Source organism: Stegostoma tigrinum, chromosome 29 (assembly GCF_030684315.1).
Source record: "Stegostoma tigrinum isolate sSteTig4 chromosome 29, sSteTig4.hap1, whole genome shotgun sequence".
NCBI lineage: Eukaryota > Metazoa > Chordata > Chondrichthyes > Orectolobiformes > Stegostomatidae > Stegostoma > Stegostoma tigrinum.
In genome coordinates, this window is record NC_081382.1 from 21,253,212 (window position 1) to 21,277,408 (window position 24,197).

Consider the following 24,197-nt stretch of genomic DNA (forward strand, 5'->3'; position numbering starts at 1 on the left):
GAGGAGCATCCAAGAAGGCATTGAACACCTCAAGACTTGCCGTTGGGGGACAGAGCAGAAGCTAGGCAAAAATAGTGAAAGGAGCGCACTGCCATGCCAATGCCCCACCCACCCCTTCCTGCAGCCACCACCTGCCCCAGATGTAACAGAGCCAGTGGAAGCTACTTCGGCCTGTTAGGGACTCACCCTGAGAATGGAAGAGAGTCATCCTTGTCTGCGAGGGACTGCCGAAGATGATGATGATGAGTTGTCTCCTGGAATGGAAGATTAATCTTCTGTGTGATGTTGCTTGCAAACCAGAGTTAACTACCTCAAATTTGCATAGTTTTCCTTGCATGTTTTTTCTATCGTGTCTATTAAGTTGAATTGAGTTTGCAGCGAACAAAATAAAATTAATTTGTAGAATGAAGGTAGGAAGCAGACTTGGGTTTTTCCTTTAGCACATGATTTGAACTATGTGCATTACAATTGCCGTCTGGCTATTTTGGCATTCAAGGAACTTCAGTTTATGCAATTCCAATTGAGACAACCTGGAAGTTCTAAAAAATAAGTTTTGTTTTAAGGCTTTTTGGAGCTGATGTTTGTTTATATTTTTTCACTTTTTTTTTCCTATCATTTGGGGCGGCACGGTGGCTCAGTGGTTAGTACTGCAGCCTCACAGCACCAGGGACCCGGGTTCGAATCCAGCCTCTGGCAGCTGTCTGTACAGAGTTTGCACATTCTCCCTGTGTCTGCATGGGTTTCCTCCCACAGTCCAAAGATGTGCAGGCTAGATGGATCAGCCATGCTAAATTACCCATAGTGCTCAGGGGTGTGTGGGTTATAGGGGGATGGGTCTGGTTGGGATGCTTCGAGGGGCGGTGTGGACTTGTTGGGCCAAAGGACCTGTTTCCACCCTGCAGGCAATCTAATCTAAGTAGATGTTTTATGTTTGTGTGTATGGTTTCTTAAATTTGATATGTCTGATTAATCTCAGTTGAATCAGGGATTTTCATTGTTGGCTGATTCAGTGAAATTGCTAATTTTGTACAGTCTGCTTCTGTATAGTCAAGCAAATTAAACTTCTTGGGCACTGTTGCCCAGAACACAGGCGAGTAGTGAGGTTCATGATTTGTATTTGTGATTCCCATTTATGTATTTTCTTCACCTGTTCACGGGTGTTTGCCAATTCTCTGCAATGACAAAGGCTCATTGCAGAGTTGTTTGGTTACATGCAATTAACTCTTTGTAAAGTGGATGTAATAATATTTTCAAACCTTGGCTAAGTGTTATAGGATCAGGTCTGCAGGAATAATCCAGCAAGGTTAGCACCCTTGGCCCTCCTGTAAAGGCAAGAATAAATGTTTGAGTGCACGTAAGCAAGGAAGAGTCATGCAAGTATTGCAGCAGTAGCTTCAAGAATTAAGAGCTGCTTTGAAATTTTGAAGTGAAAGAATTCCCTCGCGTTTTAGCAATAACTTTTGGGACAGAAAATGGAAAGTGAGCCAAATTATTGACATGTTTTCTCCCTTGATTTACAGAGAATTTTAGATATATGTGTGACATCTGTGGCAAGAAATACAAATATTATAGCTGTTTCCAAGAACACCGGGATTTACATGCGGTAGACGGTATGTATTTGCAAAGTAGTTGTTTCACTTTATTTTGGATTAGCGCAGATGCATGTAGCTGATAGTTGGTGTGAAAAAAATATCAATTGCAAATTTAAAAGAGATTTGCTAATTTCCAAATGCTGAATATTAATGTAAAAATATTTGACACTCAGAAAGATGGAACAGTACTGGAAATCACGTGGTAAAAGCTTTTCATTTCTAATTATTCGAAACATTTCTGTGGGTCAGAAATGGAATGAGTTTCACACAAAATCTTTTTTAATCTCCAGGATGCAGTGGATAACATCATTTCTTTTCTTAAGCATTTCTTCTATAATTTTAATCAATTTCCTAATGTGTGCTAACCTGCAGCACAAAAATGTCTGCATTCCAAAGTGAGGATGACTTGGTGCACTCTGCCACATTAAGCTGCACTGTTCTGAAGTTGATGCTAAGACCCATTGTAGTGATTCGTTCATTTTTAGTGCCTGCATCTACCATTTCCTCTGGCAGCTCATTCCATACATGTGCCACTCTGAAAAGTTACCCCTCAGATCCCTTTTAAATTTCTCCCCTCTCACCTTAAAAGTATGCTATCTAGTTTTGGATCCCTCTACCCTGGGGAAAAGTCCTTGGCTGTTCAGCCTATCCATCCTCCTCATGATTTTATATACTTCTAAGGTCACCCCTCAGCCTCTCTTATAATTCAAACCCTCCAGTTCCTGCAACATCCTTGTAAACTTTTTCTGCACTGTTTCTAGTTTAACAGTATCCTTCCTGAGGTTATAGACATGCTCACTGTGCTGGTGGATTTGGTTGAAAAAGTTTTGTCACCCTGCCACATAACATCATCGGTGCGCTTCCGGTGAAGCGTCTGTGTTCTGCCCCGCTTGTTATTTATGTGACTTGTTTTGCTGGGGTGGTTGGTATTATTCCTGGTTCTGTTTCTCAGTTTGCACACACAGTCTGATTCAAGGTGTTTGTTGATGGAGTTCCAGCTGGAAAACCAGGCCTCCAGGAATTCCCTGGTGTGTCTCTGTTTGGCTTGTGCAACTATGGATGTGTTGTCCCAGTTGAATTTATGTCCCGTCTTGTTCATGTGTAGTGAGATAAATGAGAATTAGTTGTGTTTCTTATTGGCTAGTTTGTGTTCATTTGTCTATTTTGTCAATTTTCTTCTGGGCCAAACGACATATGACAGTCATTTTCAATAGAACCCAATACATGGAGAAAGCTAACACGCTACTGGCAGATACTGACACCTACCAACAGATAGCGATAGATCCAACAACACATTTAAGGAACCAGATTACAATGACTCTGAAGGAAATTGTGCAACTCAGGAAACATCAGCAAGACTGACTGCCAAAAAGTGACGCCAGAGGGATCCAACACACCCCGATTCTATGGACTCCCCAAGATAACACAAACTAGGGGTCCCCCTCAGACCCATTGTCTCACTGCCAGGTGCTCCAACATATAGACTTGCCAAAGAACTACAACAGAAATTGAAATACTTAGTGCACAGCTGTACCCTGTCGACCCACTCATCCCAGGAATTCCTCAACATGATCAAGGACACCAGGATAGACGAGAATGAGATGATGATGATATCTTTTGACGTAACAGCAGTATTTACATCCATAATCATCGACCTAGCCAAAGCAACAATTGCCACACTGCTGGACGAACCAAGTAGGCAGGCAACTCAGGACACCAATAACATTAGGGACATGACCGTGAAACTACTAGATCTGCACCTTACAACCTACTTCACCTTCAACGACAGCATATAGAAACAAATTAGTGGAACACCAATGGGATCCCCAATATCAGGACTGATTGCAGAAGCAGTAATGCAGATGTTAATATATAGAAAGACCATACATACAGACAAGATACTCAATTACACTAGCAACCACCCTAACAACCACAAATGGAGTTGCAATAGGACAACTATTTAAACAAGCCACAATACATTGCAGCAAACCAGAACTATGCAAAGCTGAACAGGAGCACCTATACAGTTTTCAAAAGGAATGGATACCTGAAAAGCCTAATCCACCATTACCTCCAAGACAAGACGCAACATGATGCAACAGACTCACTAATCACCCTACCATACATCAATGACATTTCAGTGCTGACCACAAGACTGCTCAGATCCCGAGGTATCAGAGAAGCCCACAAACTGACAACCACCCTACGACAGCAAGTGACGAATGTAAAAGATCCCATACCCAAAACCAGCAAAACTTCAGTAATATACAGAACACATTGCACGGACTGTGAGAAACACTATATAGGCCAACCTGGAAGAAAATTGACAATTCGGATAAATGAACACCAACTGGCCACCATGAGACAGAACCAGTTCTCACTTGTCTCACTGTACACAGACATCGAGGGACATGAATTTGACTGGGAAAACATATCCATAATCGCTCAAGCCCAACAGAAATGCACCAGGGAATTCCTGGACGCCTGGCATTCCAACCGGAACTCTTATTAGCAAATGCATTGGTTTGTACATAGAGTCTAATTCAATGAGAAACAGAACAGGAAGTAATACCAACCACCCCAGCAAACCGAGGCATATAAATTACAAGCGGGACAGAGCACCAACAACTTTACCCAGCAGGGTGACGAAACATTTGCAAACATGTCTACAACCTCATCCCCACAACCTGAGCTTTGAATCGTCTCAAACTTTAAACATCCTTACTACGGCAGGGAGACCAGAATTGTGTGCAGTATTCTCAAAGTGGCCTCACCGATTTGTTTTAGGGCTGCAACATGACGTCCCAACATGAAAATCGTTTTTAAAACACTCTGTTGGAATGCAAGCCATTATTGTAATGTGATGGGGGGGGGAACTTGCAGCTGGTTGTGTTCTCATGTATCTGCTGCCCTTGTCCTTCTGGGTGGAAGTGGTCATGTCTTTGGAAGGTTCTGCCTAAGGGTCTTTGGTAAATTTCTGCACTACATCTTGTAGATGGTCCAAACTAGTGCTCCTGAGCATTAGTGGTGCAGGAATTGGATGCTCAGATCATTCACGCGTGCTGCTTTGTCCCGAATAGTGTCATGCTACTTCTGCATTGTTGGAGTTGCACTCATCTGGGCTAGCAGAGAGTATTTCATCGTACTCCTGACTTGTGACTTGTAGGTGTGGATGGGCTTTCGGGAGCCAAGAATTGAGTTAATTGCAATGGTATTCCTAAACCTCTGATCTTCTCTTGTAGCCAGTGTGATTATGTGATGGGTCCAGTTGAATTTCTGGTCAATGGTAACTCCAAAGATGATGTTAGTGTGGGATTCAGTGATGGTAACACTCTTGACATTCAATGTCAGTCAATGATTTTTATTTTGTTCGCAAGCCACGTATTAATTGTGAAACTATTTCATCAGAAAATAGCTCTGAACAGAATGTAAAAGTATGTAAATTATAGCTTATGATTCATATTTTTCTCAAAGCAGTGTAAGGATTTGCATGGGTGATGGCTCTGTGATTTGTATCTACTTCAGTGCTGAACTCCAATCATCTGTATTATGCCTTTTAAAGTTTGCTTGTTTTAATTTTCCTTGCCAGTCAACAATTCCACTGAACCAAATGGCATATTTGACTTTTATAGAAACTGAACTCACTCCCAAGTCAAGTGAAAACTGCTAAGTAAAATCTTGGCAATTAATTGGCATGCACGCACCTCAGTCTTTTGATTTGTGTAGACTAAAATTGCTTATCCTAAGCAATGTAACGATTATGACTTCAGTGGGATTCACTTTATTCGGTTCCTTTTTATTGTGAGCCTTGCAGTGAGCTCTGGATACCTTGCTTACTGAAAAGGCACACCCCAACATTGACATTCAAGCACACTTTTTAAGGAGAAGCTAATTCTTGTGGGGTAGGAAAGCTTATTGTATGAATTCTTGCTATTCCTTTAACATTATGTTATATAATTAATTAACATCTTTCTTAATTATAGATCCTTATGATCAGGCAGTTGAGACACCAGCAGAAGTGAAAACTGAACAGATGGAAGAAACTGTCCGTAGCCCTGGATCAAGTATGAGTTATTTTTAATTGGAGAAAATATATGTGTATTAGAAGCCTGCATTGTTCATGTGGCTCAGTGCTTTGAATTTTACCATTGCCACATAATAGCAATACCAATTTGGGCAGAAATAAGTGGTTTTTGTTTTGTGCTGGGAAAACAGTAGGCTCATCAAAATACGAATGTGGCAGGAATTTTTAAAATTACTTTTCAAAATATCTGTTAAGTGCTTTGGCCAGTTTTTGCAACTAGATTGTGTATATTCCAGACTTGATCTTTTGGATGTGATTTCATTTTTGCTGAAAGCTTATTTATACAAGGTATTTTAAAATTTAAGCCCATAAGGAATGAGCAGCTGTCTGATGTCGTCTTCTCTAATGCTTAGCACCAAAACTAGAAGCTGGAGTATGATAATCGGAAAATGATTTGTTTGAAAAATTGCAAGGGTCATGTAAACCAAGAGAAAGTAAACTAATAAACCTCCCCAGTGGTGCATAAATGCAGTGCAAAATCAAAATTGAATGAAAATTGGGCCTCAAAAATATGTTATTCAACCAGCTGTTATTTGCAAGTTTTTATGGTTCTCAAAAGTTTCCAATGTAAACGTTGTTGTGAAATTGAATGTTTTTTTAACAATTGTTGATATATACCCATGTGCTGTAATTGCAACTTGTTATTATGATGAATGTAACATTTATTAAGTATGCCAATGTTTGTGTCAGAATATTTTCATATTTATATCAATATGCAATGCGCTGTAAGAAGAAAGACTGTAGTGCACATACTTGTAGTCTCTCCACCTTCAAACTGTTTTCAGTTCCATTATTCTTTGAAGAAGTACAGCTTCTTCACTTGTGGATCTTTCTTTACTAAACCCAATATAGTTTATTTACCCGAGTACGACAGGAAAAGAGGTTCTTAACTGATTTCCCCCCGCCGTGACAAAATGATGCATATTTAATTTGTTGTCCAAAGTAGAAGTGTCTACTAAATCATTATTACAACACTTTTTTTTTAATACCTGGTTTGTAGTATATTTCTGTTTATTGTTCTTGAGTTTCCTGCTAAAACAAGAACTGATAGTTGGATGTTAGTTCTCATTATTTTGTATTACTGTTCCAGAAACAGGTAGCTACATCTGTGAATTCTGCGGCAAGCGATACAAGTATTACACTCCCTACCAGGAACACGTGGCTTTGCATGCTTCTTCCGGTATGTGTTTATGTTCTAAATCTAAATTTGTTCTTGCAATAAGTAACAGACTGTAGGGTCATAAATCAGATTGAAATTTGCAAGTGAGCTAAATAACCTCCCCAAATATTTATGAATGTGCAAGTATGTTTTATTCGTACAATGTGAGTGTTACAATAAGCCCAGCATTTATTGTCCATTTGGGCCATTAGAGTTTGTGTGGTCAGGGTATTCTATAAAGACAGTGTCTTTTTTATTTTTTCGGACCTGTAGACTGAAAGGAGAGAGAATTATTTGAAGTTTGGGGTGTTTTTTAAGGATCTATATATTTTGAAAAGCAAATAGCCTAATTCCTGTGACAAAAGTCATAAAAGCCTCAAAGATCATAAAAGCAGTAATTAATGTTTAAGTCGCAGGTGAAGCAGAGCTAGGAGATGCTGTATTCAGAGGCAGTTGGGTGACTACAATAAGTTGATTGGTCTATGGACTAGTGACTAGTTAAGATAACAGATATTTTTGCTTTCTGACAAGAGGCTAGTTCTCCGATTGAGCAACTTGATCTGGAAACAAGCTACAGAGACAGAAAGAAAAGAATGTGCAGACCTTCTTCCAGCTCAGAAGCTGCCATGCTTGTTGCCATCAAAAATTCTGTTTAAACCTGACGGAAACCAGTTGCTTTTCCTGCAGCAGTTGCTGTAGGTTGTGACTTGCTGAATTGATCAATTTTCTAAGTGGAAGCGTCCCAAGGTATCTGAACAACAGGAAGTTGTTGAACAGCATCAGAATCAGGAAGCAAAGACAATTGAACTGATTTTCTAGTTTTTCGACCTCTATCAATAATCTGCTTTCCCTATTTTTTTTTTTGTTACTGTGTGTCAAGTTTTAGTTATTATTATATGCACAGGGCTTATATCTGTGTTCCTGAGCTATTGTCTAATTACCTGTAATAAATAATTCTTCTTAAGTACACAAACCTGGTCAGTACTTTCTATCAACTTTGGTTGTACCGATTCTCATAGTTCTGTTAGAGCTTCAATTTTGACTCCATGAGGAATGGAAAGCCTGTTACTTGAACAGGAACTCAGTAGAGTTCCGATGTGCATCCTGTCCTTGTCTGTCTAGTTGATGAAGAGGGTGGATTGGAAGATGTTCCCACATAAACGTTTGACAGGTTGCTGTAGTGTGTGTTGAAAATGGTGCATATTTCACTGGTACATAATACAGTGTGGTTGTGATGTAAGGAAAGAATATTTAAGATAGTGGACGAGGCTCAAGTAGAGTGTGCTACTTTGATCTAGGTATTGCCAAGTTTCTTGAGTGTTGTTGGAACTATACTTGCTCAAGTAAGTGGGGAACATTCCATCACATTACTGACTTGAGCTTCTCAAGGGACATAAAGACTTTGGGAACATAGGAATTAATAAATAAAATATTCAAACTCTGTCCTGCTGTTGTTGCTACAGTGCTAATATGGCTGGTCCAATTTTAACTTACTGGCCTGTGGAAACCTTTGGCTGTTAAGTGAAAGATTCAGTGATATTAATGCTATTAAATATTGAGGGGACATGGTTGAACTCTCTTGCTGAAGATGGTAACTGCCCCTTGTTGCATAAATGTTACTTGCCGCTTGTCAGGCCAAACCTGAATGTTGTCCAGGCCTTGTTGCGTTCAGGTATAGACTAGAGCTAACACTACAATAATCAGGGAACAAAATTACTTCTGATCTAATGATTGAGGGGAGTCAATTGAAGAAACTGATGGACAAGATATCACATTTTATAACTTGCAGTAATAATCAAACCAATGTCATATTAATTTAGGTTTAATTTAATAGAAACTATAAACTACATTTCAAATAGCTGATGCAACAAACTGGCAATCCCCTTCATTCCTATGGCAGCACATTCAACTACTAAATCTTTCAATGTGTGCCTTCCTGAAACAGAGCTCAACTTCCTTGACTACAAAGACTTTTAACTACCTGACTTTCCTCTAGCAGCTCCTCCCAACAACCCCATGTTTCATGGGTATAGTCTTCACCAAAATGGCTAATCCTGACCAATGTGTCTCTTCAAAACAATTAAATCACTGGAATAACTTCACTTTTCTCATTCCTAATCCCAGAAACTTCCCACAATCAAATCTGTGCAATCTACCTGCTGTGAACTGTTCCTGAAATCTGGACTCCAAGAGCTCTGGTTTCCTTTTGGTTATGCTGATTGCAGACACTTCTATCTTTTGCATATTACTGAGCTCCAGTAATAATTGAGATTGTGAACATCCTGGGAACACCTCTGAGCATTAATTGTTTAAATGTCCACTGTTATTCACAACTTGATATGGCAGAGCTTTGATCTGATTCATTGGTTGTGGAATTGCCTGATCCTGCCTGTACGTTGTTTTCACTGCTCAGCAAGAGTTTCAAAACCAGACAATAAATTTTGGACAGGGATGCTCTTTCTCCACTAATATTGTGACAATTTATTAAACAACTCAACAAAAGAAAGTAGTCATAGCCATACAGCATGGAAACAGACCCTGTGGTCAAGTCATCTGTGCCGACCAGACATCCTAATCTGACCTAATTCCGTCTGCCAGTGTTTGGCCCATATCCCTCTAAACCCTTCCTATTTACATACCTATGCCTTTTAAATGTAGCTGTACCCACCTCCACCATTACCTCTGGCAGCTTGGTCCATACACGCACCACCTCTGAATGACGAAGTTACCGTTCGCGTCCTTTTTTTAAATCTTACCCCTCTCCCTCAAACCTATGTCCTCCAGTTTTGAACTCCCCTACCCTAGGAAAAAGACCTTGACTATTAATCATTTGTCCTAGAGTTTAAATGATTCTTGTTTTCCACTAATTCCAACTGACTCCAGTGCTACAGATGGCTTCTAACTTCGTTTTTCTCTTTCTTCAAAGTTTTAAAATGAATGTCTTCAAGTGAGTTCTTTTATCCCGTATGGCTAGGAGTTTTGTTGCGATCTGATTACACTTTAATGTTGTTAATTCATTCCACACACAAAAGTCCTATGGTCACAACGCAAACAAGATATCCTCGACACCTAAACATTGTTGACTTTTCCTTTGACAGCTGTTTGCTACAACTTCAGGACTTGACCAGTGCAGTCATGCAGCAGTAACAGCAGTACATGTTCATTGACTGATGGAGGGCAGTAGGTGCTAGTCAGCGGGAGTTTTGTTTGCCCATGGTTCGGCTGATGCGAAACATATTCATGTATGTTGGTTAGGGTTGTATTATGGCACACGTTTGATCTGTACCTGTAACTTAGTCCTGTCTTAATACCAACAGTTTGGAGAAATTACAAATTAAACTTGAACTTATACCACATTTTTATGAAAATATTAGCCCCAGAAGTTAGTGAAAAATCTGATTTACTATCTCATAATTTGACATATTTGTTTTGATTTTGTGCTGTAATTATATAGTGTAAATTCCTGTTCCTTTTGTGGATTAATCTTTAATAACCGGCATTGGTTTCTGTGGCTTGCTGTGACAAATGATGGCAAGTAATATGTGTTCGAATGGATTAATTAATCTAGAGGCACCTGGATATTTTTCAGCAAATGAATTTGCATTAATCCATTCAGGAGAGAGGTCTTATTAAAAGTTATTACATGACTTTAGAAACATATTTGATAAACTTCACCCTTAATAAAATCCTGATGAGAGTGAAGCAAATTGCTTCGACAACTGACCAGAAAGCATTCATCTCATTAAGTTGCCCACTTCCCTGGTCTTGTGGTAACCTCTCGTTTGGATATTATTTGGCATCTATAAGTTTCTTTAATGATTACACAAAGCAACATTTGTGGGTTGCTCACATTGTCATCTAGGAGCAACATGTAGTCCATTTGGAAAGCATCCATCCAAGGAAATATTAGCATCAACTAGAAATTTATTATCCAGTTCTTGACTTTCCAGATTCCAATTTGGAAATCTATCTCTAAGGTCAAAAAAGCATCTACTTCGTTTCATAGGAGATTTGAAGTAGCAGGCTTCCATATTTTTGAGAAGTTGGACACAGTTGTTTCTTCTTGTGTAGCCATAGAGCTTGACTGTCTTAGAAGATGTACAACGTTCATCAGCTACCTTGGCAAACAGAAATAACTTGGGAAGCACATAGGTATCTTGTTGCTAATGTAAGAAATTAAATGTAACAAAGCATCTGCCATATCAGCTTTCAAAAACAAAGAAACAACCTGGAAATGATTTATTCAGAGCATAATGTGCTTTTTGAGGGAAAAAAATACTCATAATCTTTCTTTAAAATGTGCAGATGCAGAGAGCTCTCTGGGCAAAAGAAGTGAAACTAAACTGTCAAATACATGTGAAGAAAATAACAGCTCTCAAAATTCTAGTGGTAGGTATGATGCACGTTAGTAAATCTATAACCATAATACTTCAAATGTACTGTTAAAGGCCAGGCATCTATCTTCCAAAAAAGTAGATAATTTAATCTCTTTTAAGTGCTACTTTAATTCTGTATAGAAAATTGTGGATGTAAAGGTCGGAAATGTCTGTTCACATACAAATTCATATTGGCAATGGTGCTTGTCAAGGGGACGTATTATAATAGTAGTTTCGCTGAGCCAGTTAACCAGAGGCCCAAAGAGGCTGATGAAATTTGAATCTAGTCAGAGAATCTGCCATGGTGATCATGACAACTGTAGCTGATTGTTGTAAAAACTCATCTGGTTCACTAATGTCTGTTTTGGGGAGGAAATCTATTATTCTTGCCTGGTCCTGACTACGTGTGATTCCAGATTTACAGTAGTGTGGTTAACTTCTTACTGACCTCTGGAATAGCCTACCCCAGCATGTAGTTGAAGTGCCATTAGGAATGAGATGAAATGATGGCAATGCCATCTGTGACCACATCCTTTGAGAGGGTAAAAAAAATAGATGTTAGAAAATCACAACTATTTCAATACCTTGCATTTTTAACATTACCATTATTTATGAAATTCTGGCGCCAGTTCTCTTCTGGTTGTATATTGTAAAAGAATTCAAAAGTGCAAAAGTTATAGCAAATTAGAAGAAGTTTTCATCTTCTAGGAATCCAGGAACTTTGAAGCCTGAAATCCCTATCCAGATTACAACCAAAAAGACATCTATTTAAATAAAAGCTGAAATATTCAAATTGGAGTCATCTTCTGCAAATATTACACAAGATGGGTTGTAATGCGAGCAGGAATTGACAAATTTTAAAAATACTAATTTCTAAGGTCAAAAATAATCACCCAGTAATTGCAGAGATTTAATACTCAGCGTGATGTTTATTCTGTGTTGTTACAAGCAAACTAATGTTTTTGAGCTTAGTGTCAAATAATTAAAAATAAATACTTTTCTGGGATTCCTCGAAAATGGAATACCTCTTAAAGCCCCTCCGCCCCTCCATCACTCTTGCTGTCTCTAACCACCAACTCCATTCTACCATAAATCATTATGGAGAGATAATAAAACAAAAAACTGTGAAAGTTGATGATCTGACACACAAAACAGATGTTGTTGGAGAGACTTGGCAGATCAGGCAGCATATGTGGGACAAAAGCAGAGTTAACATTTCAAATCCGGTGACTCTTCATCTGAACGTTTTGGAGAAGTGTCACTAGACTTGAAATGTTAGCTCTGTTTCCTTCCTGCAGATGGTTCCGGAGCTCCTGAGTTTCTTCAGTTTCTGGTTTTGTAAGTAATGGGTGGATTTGAGTCAGTACTAATTTAATACTATTTCACTCATTTAATACAAATCTACTTTAAGATTTTTGGGGCTTCCACTATGGCATGTCCAATATTGTGCAAGATAAGATTCTAAGGGTTAACGTTGGTGATTGGACTGAGCTTAATGCCATTAGATGTAATAAAGACTTCGAGAGGGAATGACTTGAGTATCTTAGGTATTCACTGTATAAGATCCTCTAACCGCATGCTGCCCAATATTCTTCGTAACAATATCAAATTTCTGTAACTTTTAAGCTTAACGTAGCTTTTAACTTAAGCTACATTTTATTTAGACTCGCTAATGGATTTCCTTTATCGTTTATAAGTCATGTAGGCCCTTGGACCCAGTCAAGGAAACAACAAGCTAATGATGGTTGCATTGTAGCACATCCAGTATCTACAGAATGAGCACCTCCATCAAAACTGCTATTACACTGTTGTTCAAAGAGTATAAAATTTGTAGACCCATAACTCCTTAAATGGTCCCATTGAATTTTCTTCTATTTAGAGTTACAAGTTTGTGCTTTGAAATTGTTCAATCAGTTATTGTAGAGGAACAGTAATATCAGCTGTAATCATGTTATTGATTTTTTTAATGAGTATAGGAAGTACGGTATAACTGAAATAAAAGTTGATACTTAACAGGAGCAATCTGGAGCATTACTACAAACGTAACTTTCATTTGCATTCTGTCTGCCTATTGCAGCCTAAATGCCTCTCTAATGTAAGTGCACTTAATTTAATAAATTATTTTCCAGGAGGTACCAGTGTACAGAAGTCTGGTCCATCTTCTGCCAAAAGTAAGTCAAAACTGATCTATGTCACGGGCAGTAACTGCCCGACTTTTATTGCAAGTTGTGACATTTAAAACCATTAAAAAAAATTTAAGTCAAAATGCATGAACATAATCTCTGGAATGAAATGAATTTTGCATCTGAAAATTTATATTAATTGTAAATATTAAACAAACCACATCTCATTTACAGATGGAGCCACCTGTCAGAGCTGTGGAAATGAACATAAACATTGCACCTGCTTAAGACAGCAGGCACATAATAGCAGAGCAAGAGGTAATTTATGAAATATTGTATATGCAAATTAAAATGCTGAACATGCAATTATCTAACAATTAAACTCTTTATTCTTTATGCCTCAGTTCTTCTATGCGTAAATATGTGTGCAAATAATAACACTGAGTCATTATCCTATAGTATTGTCTTCACTTAGGTGTCATTTATATAATAGAAAGTCAGCTAAATGGCCAAGATGCGAAATTTATGGATTGTTGGCATCAGTGAATTATCAGAAATTAATATAATTCACAACCTAGTACAAAGCCAATTGTAGAGTGCTAATTATTGCAATTATGTCATTTAGTTCCTTAAAAATGATCATGTGTGTGTGTGTATAGTTGTTTTATGCCAGTGGATGTAATATTCTGCCTAATTCATGAAAAGGCAGATTCATATTTCAAGAGGGGATCCTTTATTCTGACAGCTTCCAACCCAGCAAAAATATTTCAATTTTTTTTCTTTCATAGTTTTAACGACCTGCTGTATTATGGATGTTTTCCTTTTGAAATAAATAAGGACCTCGGGGAATTTGAGAAGATGTTTCTCCTTCTAGAAGAGACTAGAATTAGAAGACACAGTTTGGGGTTTCACTTTTAAGATGAAGATTGCCTGAGAGTGTATACTTCCCAAAAAACAGATTGGACTTGTTTTGTGAATTTATTCAAGGCTGTCTGTCATGGACCTTTGGTAGATAAGGGAGCCAAAGGTTGTGGAGGACAGGAGGGAAAATGAAGTTGAGATCACAATGAGATCAGCCATGACCTTACTAAATGGCAGAGTAGGCTTGTGTAGCCAGATAGGCTACTTCTGTTTCTGAGTTGTTACTTTGTTTTTGCTTTTAATTAACTGAAGATGTAACTGCATATCAAATCTTATAGTAATTCATTTTTGAAATAGTTGCTTAGATTTTTGTGTAAAATTAATATTCATACACCTAGAAACGTCATCAAAACATTTGTGATATAGCTGCATAAGTGCTTTTTAACTTGAAATGAAGGCCTTAACTACTTATGCTACACAATGGGCATCATGCCAGAGAAGGGCAAATCCAATTTGTTTTTCAAGAACAATTAAGAAAAGAAAAATTTAGAATGAATGAGTTTGACTGTATTTGACCTAAGCCAGAAAATGTGTTTTCTTTTAAATACTTTTGACATTATCTCAGCTCCAGAACCTGCGGGTTGGCTCATGTATGGGTGCTGGGTGTAAGTATGCAGGACTACTACCTTTTTAATGTGTCATTCGTGCTCAACAGGATGCTGGAAGATGCTCCAAACTTTAAAGCCTTTTGACCATTTAAAAATAAACTATAATGGTGTTGATTTGTCATTAAAGAACAGCTGAATAATGTCATCCATTCAGTGAAGCCCCATCCAAGATGAACAGATTTTGCTAGTCTTTGTCTTTCAGGTCCTCCAGTCTTGTGATATTCCTGCAAACCCTATCACATAGATTTATGGGTGGCCTTCAGGTCAGTGGTTTGTTGAGCTGAATGACCAGAAAGGTGATTGAACGTGTTATGACGTCACCTCCAGCACAATCCTTTAAGTAACAAGAAAGGCATGTTAAGTGGAAGTGTCGATGGAAGCTACACTGTAAATTTTCATCCCTGCCTCTAGCAATTCGGAAATCAGTCCTTCCAGACAGCTGGCAGGGCAGTTGTTTTATACAGGTATAAAAATGGCCAGATTGGACATATTCTCTGACTAAATCATTCTAGTTAATCCATCCTGACCAAATTTACGTCATCTAATGTAAATTAGAAGTTGTCATCATTTGGAACACATATTGTGTCAGTATAGATGTTTTTAATTTTACCTCATAAAGACATTTTGTCCAAAGTACAGTACCTCCAACAATTGTTAAATAAATAAATATTAAGTTTCAAAATAAACTTCATGTCATGGCTTTTTTAAAAAAAATACAGCTGAGATCAAATATATCTATAGTATAATATCAAACAGCATTCGCAGCTGATATGCTACCATTCTGCTCATAGACTGATAAAGTGCTGAATGAAAGCACCCTTACCCGGTAAAAATTGAATGGGTGCTTCCAAATCAACTCTTGTACACTTACTGCTGAGCACATGCAGAGACCACTGATGTACCTGCTGCCTTACTGAAATAATGGATGTCACAGAAGGTAATATAAAGGAAATCTTGTTTAAAAAGAGCATCAGCCTATCTGTCATATATAATATTTCCCCCAGTAACATCATAATTCCATTTAAGTGTTAGTAAAACTGTAGGTGATAACTATCACTTAATCTTGATATTTTATAACGGATATAAGTTAGTGCCCCACAATGGTGTGTGAAACAAAGCAAAACTCCGTAAAGTAATCAAACATAACATGATTTATTTTTGTTTAGTTGTGACACATTAGAAAAAAAACACAAAGTTTGAATTTGATCACCTGAGCTGAATATTAATTATATTAAATTATTGAATATTAAGTGACTAGTTTAACATTTCTTTTGTGAAATTGGGGTTTTTAATTTGATTTGAATGAATGCATTTGTTTCGCATTAAAATTTAGCCACTCCTTAATACTTTAACTAATCTTTGAGAGGATTTCCAACTTGCTGTGGCCAAATTGTGCAATAGTTATTGAATTATTCAATAATATGCAATGGAGTGTAATTTCTCAGTAGAAAATATGGTTTGTCAGTAGGCAGTTGTATCTGGTTTCCATATTTCAATTTTCGTTTTATGTTGTGTTTTCCTCTATCCACATAAGACACAGTTATTCCTGCATCCATGCTTTCTCATTGGTGGGGGGTGATTTCTCTTGGATGACAGTGTCATCATTTACAAGGTCTTATGAGCAGTGGTTCAGGGAAAGTTGATCTTTAGAATGAATTGAAGACTGGTGAACATTGCCCTCTTGGAAAAGCCAGTGTGATGGTCACAATTGAAATTTGGTATATTTGTATTGGACTACTCTATTGTTACATTGACTTTATCATTTCTGATTTTTATTTTTTCTGTTCCATTTAAGAGCAATACACCTGTGGGGCATGTGGGATTCAGTTCCAGTTTTATAACAATCTAATAGAGCACATGCATTCCCACACAGGTAAGGGCTTTTTTCTCCCCCTAATGATTGTTGGTTCATTTGCGTATTAAACCCACTTCACAACATGCAAGTTCAATTTATTGTACTTCTATAAGGAATCATCTTATATGCCGAAATTGTAAAGCTCTGCAAAAGATTCAACCAGACTGTGAGCGAGGTTCCCCAATTCATAGTAATTCCTGACTAGATACCCCAAACTGTTAAACTCCCAGGTGAGGAGGGATGATTTGGCCCTCCTTTGTTCAATAGTCCCTTCAGTTACTTGCAACAAGATTAATTGGAAAAAGACCAATCTTATTTGGGTACATTTGTCCAAGATCCAAACTGACTTGTGTTTTAACCAGATTTGATATAATTAGGTATTCTTGAATTAACAAAAACAATGAGTTTAATAATTACTACAGTAAAAAAGAAACAATAACGCACTACACGTACAAATAGATTAGAAACAAGAGGTGGTTACACAAAGATAGGCAAATTAATCTTTGAATTGAGCAACACAAGGGTGGATAATGAAAGTTTCATGACTGTGACTTTCACAACAGCCAGCACTAAAACCAACTTTGTGCATACACAAGCATCCAGTCTGTCTCTAGCACTCTTCAGTAGTGTTGAAACTGGCTTTTTCAGCCGCTGAACTTGTGAATTCTTCAAAGGGAAAAGCAAAATGTGTTTCCAGTTTGGGACATAATTCACAGGGAATGGCTTGCTGTTAAGCAAATGGTCATCAGCCCTTCATTACCTTTTGTAGCCACAATAGTTCACAGTCTAGCCTGCTTAAAGTTTCTTTGACATCTTTAAATGTTACATCCTATTGGTCCCAGACTGAACTTTTGCCAGTTAGGCACTGAATTTATGCCTTCAATTATTTTGTCTCTGTAGCAGTCCTCTTTTAAAGCAAACACATTTTGGGCTTAAGTTGTCAACACCTTAAAAAAGCACGTTTTAAGTTTGTTTTTATAAGTTTTATTAAAAAATTCTGCTTTTAAATATCTGTTTTATTTTAATTTGCATGATAAAATACTATGCAAAAAAAAGTACAGTGAAATCTAGAAAGATTAGTGGTTGTGGAGAGTGTACAGCTTCCATTTATTTTGATCATGTTTTGAAAGTAGTAGTCGTATTTCCACAATTCTTGGTATTTTACAAATGGGGGTAACTAGCATTTTGAAACTATAATCAGTGTGTTGCTGAAAAAAGGAACATGTTGTTGTAGCTTTTCATCTTGCATGGATAGATGCAACAGTTCTACATTTGAAAGGGGTCAGTAACTTAAATTGCATGAAAAAGGGTGCTGATTGGTTAGCAGTTCAGCTCTGATTTGTAGAAGTGTTGCTATTGGGAATACATCAAGGAATTATTGTTCCTGACAAGCACAGAAAATGCTACAGAAACACAGCAGGTTTGGCAGCCTCCGTGGAGAGAGAAAGTTAATGGTTTGAGCCTGGTGTAAATCTTCAGAAAAGAAGTGATGATCTTGAATTGCTTAATAGTGGAAATCTTAGCATACCCACACATGTTCTGCAAATGATGTCCAAAATGGAAACACTTTTAATATTGATTGTGATTGTTCTGAGGTTTTCAAACATAGGCTGATTGAGTATGGTCAGTACTGTACCTACTGTGGACAGTTGGAGGGATATGTTCTTTGCTCCAACGACCAATGGTGGTATCATTCAGCCTGTGTAGTTTGCGTTGGACTAGTACAAATTTAAGATTAAGTCAGACTACCAATGTGTCTTAACCATGCTTGCTATAAGTTGCATATGTTGGAAAACTGTTGGCCTGCCGCAGTAAGAAAAAGGAACATGTATAGGCATTTTGCCAGTTTTGTACTAAACAGAAGGGTAAGGGATTTTGATGCTTTCTCCATGGCAATGCCTCAACCAATTTGGGTTAACTTGTCAACTGATTAGCACCCTTTTCTTGTACAGTGTTACTTATTATTTCTTTTCAAACTTAGCATACTTGCATCTGGCTTTATGAAGACAAAACAAAACATTGCAATAGTATTCCTGTTTTCAGCAATACTCAATTTCTTCATTACCAAATGACAATTTAAGATAAGTTCTAAATTAGAGATAATGGGAACTGCAGATGCTGGAGAATTCCAGGATAATAAAATGTGAGGCTGGATGAACACTGCAGGCCAAGCAGCATCTCAGGAGCACAAAAGCTGACGTTTCGGGCCTAGACCCTTCATCAGAGGGTCTAGGCCCGAAACGTCAGCTTTTGTGCTCCTGAGATGCTGCTTGGCCTGCTGTGTTCATCCAGCCTCACATTTTATTATCTAAGTTCTAAATTACATCATTTGATACAAGCAGATGATCACATGGCATGATTAGCTATTTTTTATTGGCATTTAAAATTTATGGAAGTACAATGTTTTTAAAGTTAACAAAATATGAATGGTATACACCGAGCTCGACCAAATTATATGTAGATTTAGAATAGAGCTGCTTGCTTTTTTTGTTGCAAGTAGTGATTCTTTTACTTTAAATTCTTTAACATTTGTGATCATTTGTGACCAACTTCGTGGGAAACCTCACTTGGTTTTTCATTCAGAATGAGAGACTAGGGAGATTGGGTATGATTTATTAATATATTTTTCTTTCCTTGTCATTCTGATCATATGATAAATGTAAACATTTGGTTCCTGTTACAGGTTCTGTACCAGAAATCATAGATTCTCATTTTCTTATCTACATCCTTTAGTAATTGGATGACCGTTAGAGCAGCAATCATTTTTTTCCCTAAGAATGGTTGAGATTTCTCTGCTAATCCTAGGAAACTTGTGTAGGTTTTAAGCATTAAATTAGTACAACTTAGAGCTAATCATGATTAACATCTTTAATCAGATATCAAAATGTGTTAAGGCCAATAATTTGTGAGAAATGCAAGCCTTCATGAAGACGAATTTAAGTGTTCTATGTAGCCCCTTAGGATTCATGCGACACCTCTATACGGCATTTTAACACTTGAGCTCTGATGTTTATCTAAGGAACCTGATAAATAATGCACAAAAAGACAACTCCTAATAGAGCTGTTGAATATATATTACAGTGCTCCCATCAGGAAGTCTAAAGGCCATTCCAGGCTTAATGAACATTCTGAAAAAATTGTCCATAGGCAACACATGCATTGCTGCTAGAAAGAGGCATCTTATTGACCTTCACAGAATATAGCTTAGACACCTGTAGATCTGTCTTATTCCCTTGAAATTCCTCCCTCCTCTCCAGATATCTGCTTGTTCATCTTGTGCATGTAGAGGATAGTGTCTCTGGAAAGAAGTTTAAGCTATTTTTCGATTTGCTGAAAGAATATGTATGTCACTGGCAAGGCTTGTCCTTGAGAACGTTGCAGTTAACTTGCTAAAAAGACGAAAGAACTGTGGATGCTGGAAATCTGAAACAAAACAAATTGCTGGCCTATCTTAGCAGGTCTGGCAGCGTCTGTGGAGAGATCAGAGTTACTGTTTTGGATCCAGTGACCCTTCTTCAGAACCTCAATTCTGAAGAAGGATCACTGGGCACCAAATGTTAATTCTGATTTCTCTCCACAGATGCTGTCAGAATCACCTGAAAATCTCAGTGGGTCTGAACTTCTGAGGTGTCTTTGTTTTTCTAAAGCATGATTTCCACATAATGCATGCAAAAACAGCTTATTTAAATTAATTATTTGCAATCAGAAGTAACTAACTGTGTGGTGACACCAATGCATGACATGACAATAAATCTAGATATAAACTAATTCATTTGCAATGTCTTTTTGCCCAGCCTTCTGAATGTATCTCCTCTGACACCCCAACTAAAATGGCTCAGCGATGGTCACACTGTAATGATGTGATGAGTTTTTTTCCAGACAACTTAAAATCCTATAAAGTTGTTAATCCTGTTTTCACCCTCTGCAGGCTTGTAATCCATGTGATTTATTTTATCCTAGCTGATAATGAAAACAGCTTAGCAATTAAACAGGTGCAGCCACCTCGCACTGCTGCTGCGACTACATCTACTTCTACTTCTGCCACTACTACCACAGCTGTTGCTGCTCCTTCCCCAGAAAAGAAGAATGCTCTTCGCCAGAGCAACTGCACAAATGATGGTATGTACTAAAAAAGCACTGGACAGATGGGGGAAGAAACTGTTTTTAGTGTGTAACATGAATGCATTGGTGTTACTTGAGCTTGAAGCTGGATTTCATTTTCTAACTTTTTAACTCTGATCAAAACAAAATATCAAATATGCCGATTAATACGGCATTTAAGAATGGTAGGAAATGAATTTGTTGTTGAATTTCATTTTGCAAATTGTCATGTTAAGGAGCGACACAAGTGACATTTTAGTACTTAGAGAGTTAATACAGCAACACTGATATTAGAAAGGTAAATAATTCCCATTTCAAATTCATTTTTGCTTGCCTCGGCATGTAAAGACTAAATGACAAATGAAGTGGGGATGGTTAGGTGGAATAACCTTTCCAAACAAAAAAGCAACTGTGAAGGCTATTCAAATTTTTGAAGAGTCTGCTTAGTATGTAAAAGTACAGTGAACTGAAAGTTACATAACTATCATGTATTTTCTATTTTGTCCAAATTGGACCCTTGATTTAATTTGCTTTTCTTAAATTCTTTCATTTTCTTAAAATCCAGCCCCAAATAAAACTATTCGTCAATGAGCCAGAAGCAAATTGTATTTTTAAGTCAAAGGACTGGAATGCCATATATACTTATGTATGAAATATTCTGCATCTAAAATGGCTGCCCTATTCACACTCTACATAAATGCAAAGTAGAAAAGTGTTATGCTTTACTGAAACTTAACAAAAGTTCACTTTGTCAAATTTTATTCATTGATTTTTGTGAATTTGCCATGTAATGCACCAGTTAAATTAATAAATCTAATGATTGAGACAATGTGAGTGGGTTAAGAGAATAATGGGATGCGTAGTTACAAGTGATCTGCCAAATTAGTAGTATAATTTGAACTGTCCTTTTTTTTTTAGCATCCAAGACCTCAATTAACTATCATCAGACGCTATAACTTAAATAACTTTTTAACTAAACAAGAATATCCAAAAATGAAGCGGATCTTCTTAGGACTAATTAAAAATGATGAATGACACCAAAGCAAAAATAATTAAACAACAGAATATTGCTATGATTCTTTGATACTTTGAATAACTTCTTGTACCTAATCCAGACAAATTGATATTAAATGACTTTGGAAGGGTAGCTTCTGCAGTCAGCATTGAGGTCTTGAAGACAGAGGAATTTCATCAGGAATTATTAATTCTTAAATGTTTTGAGATAGGTTCTGTAGGCTGTCTGTGTTACTTGACAGCTTTCTGTAAGGTATGCTTCAAGAAATCTCCATGCCTTTATACATCCAATTGGATGCTTCAGACTGATTCCAAATTTTGTGATTTAAGGGGCCACCTACCAATCATGGCTGCTCTTGGATCCCATTCAGTCCTTTTAGTTTTAACTTGTGCATTTGTATTTTGCTGGTATTTACTTTATGGATAGTGGAATTCTATTTTCCACAATGATTATTTGAATGTTACCTGCAAACTCATTCTGCCTCTTCCCAACTCTATTGTCTACACACACATGCACATGCACCTCAACCCACTGCCACAGAGACCCAGGTAATGTTTTGAGGTCCCAAGTTTGAATCCCACCACGGCAGAAGGTGGAATTTGAATTTGATTTTTAAAGAAATATGGAATTACAAATCTACTGATGAACATGAAGCCATTGTCAGTTGTCGGGCAAAACCCATCTTGTTCACTAGTCTCCTCCGAGGAAGGAAATCTGCCATCCTTTCTTGGCCTGGCCTACATGTGACTCCAGACCCACAGCAATATGCTTGACTCTCAGTTGCCCTCTAAAAATCTCAAAGAAATGAACTGGGACAGATCACCTAGCATTGATCTACGTACCAGAAAACAGAAACAGCCCTGTCGACTCTGCGCAGTCTTCCTCACTAACATCTGGGGGTTAGTGTCTAAAATTGGGACACCTGTCTCACAGACTAGTCAAGCAGCAGCCTAACATAGTCATACTCACAGGATCATAGCTTACAGGCAATGTCCCAGATACCACCACCCCCATTCCTGGATACGCCCTGTCCTACTGGCAGGACAGACCCAGCAGAGGTGGTAGCACAATGGTCTACAGTTGAGACAGAGTTGTTCTGGGAGTCCTCAACATTATGACTCTGGAACTGATGAATTCTCATGGTTTCATCATGAGACTAAAAATGCTCAAGCAAACCTCCTGCTGATTTACCCGATGAATTCTCATGGTTTCATCATGAGACTAAAAATGCTCAAGCAAACCTCCTGCTGATTTACCCTGTACTGACCTCACTCAGCTGATGAATCAGTACTGCTGCATGTTGAACAACATTTAGAGGAAGTACTGAGAATTGCAAGAGCAGAAAATGTACTCTGGGTGGGGCGTTTCAATGCCCAATGCAAGAGTGGCTCGGCAGCAGTATTACTGATTGAGAATGCAGGAGGGCATGCCAAGAGCAATACTAGGCATACCTGAAAATGAGTTGTCAACCTGGTGAAGCCACCAAACAAGTTTACTTGCGTGCTGGACAGCATAAGCTGCAAGTGACAGACCGAGCTAAGCAATCCCACAACCAATTGATCAGATCTAATCTATGCAGTCCTGCACATCCAGTCATGGGCAATTATGCAACTCCCAGGAAGAGGTGGCTCCACAAATATCCCCATCCTCAATGATGGGGAAGCCCAACACATCAGTGCAAAAGATAAGCCTGAAGCTTTCACAGCAACCTTCAGCCAGAATTGCTGAGTGGATGATTTATCTCAACAGCCTCTTGTCATCCCCAGCATTATAATACCAGCCATCAGCCAATTTGATTCATTCCACATGATATCAAGAAACATTTGGAGGCAGTGGATGCTAAAAAGGCTATGGGCCCTGAAACATTCTAGCAATAATACTGTAGACTTGTGCTCCCCTAGCCAAGCTGTTCCAGTACAATCCCAACACTGTCAGGTAGATGCCAATGTGGAAAGTTCCAAGTATAACCTGTACGTAAAAAGCAGGACAAATCCAACCTGGCTGGTTACCAACTTATCAGTCTACAGTTGATTACCAGTAAAGTGATGGAAGGTGTCATCAGCAGTGCTGTTAAGGAGCCCAAGCAAAACTGGAATCATTGGTATCATGAGGCAAACTCACTGGTGGTTAGTCATGTCTCACACATAGGAAGATGGTTATGATCGTTGGATGCCAGTCATCTTAGCTCCAGGAAATCTTTGCAGGAGTTCTTCAGAGTATTTTCCTGACCCAACCATCTTCGGCTGCTTCATCGATGACCTTCTGTCCATCATAAGGTCAGAAGTGGGGGTGTTTGCTGATGCTTGTACAATGTTCAACACCATTCGCGACTTCTCTGATACTGAAGCAGTGTGTGTCCAAGA

The 24,197-nt window shown here is 38.0% G+C and overlaps 1 protein-coding gene across 9 annotated transcripts in view; it reads left to right on the plus strand.

The window, feature by feature from the left end:
- znf618 (zinc finger protein 618) overlaps positions 1–24,197 on the plus strand; it is a 228,833-nt gene that overhangs the window by 84,260 nt on the left and 120,376 nt on the right. For 8 of the 9 annotated variants that reach the window (XR_009442777.1, XR_009442776.1, XM_059638340.1 and 5 more), the window contains 8 exons: positions 1,521–1,610; positions 5,576–5,656; positions 6,767–6,856; positions 11,141–11,224; positions 13,341–13,382; positions 13,569–13,652; positions 16,659–16,736; positions 20,679–20,837. Coding sequence is in view for 7 of the 9 variants with exons in the window: in XM_059638340.1 (XP_059494323.1) it covers positions 1,521–1,610; positions 5,576–5,656; positions 6,767–6,856; positions 11,141–11,224; positions 13,341–13,382; positions 13,569–13,652; positions 16,659–16,736; positions 20,679–20,837 (708 nt within the window). In the remaining 2 variants the exon portion in view is untranslated. The remainder of the gene's footprint in view (positions 1–1,520; positions 1,611–5,575; positions 5,657–6,766; positions 6,857–11,140; positions 11,225–13,340; positions 13,383–13,568; positions 13,653–16,658; positions 16,737–20,678; positions 20,838–24,197) is intronic. The other variant, XM_048559196.2, reaches the window with a different exon arrangement.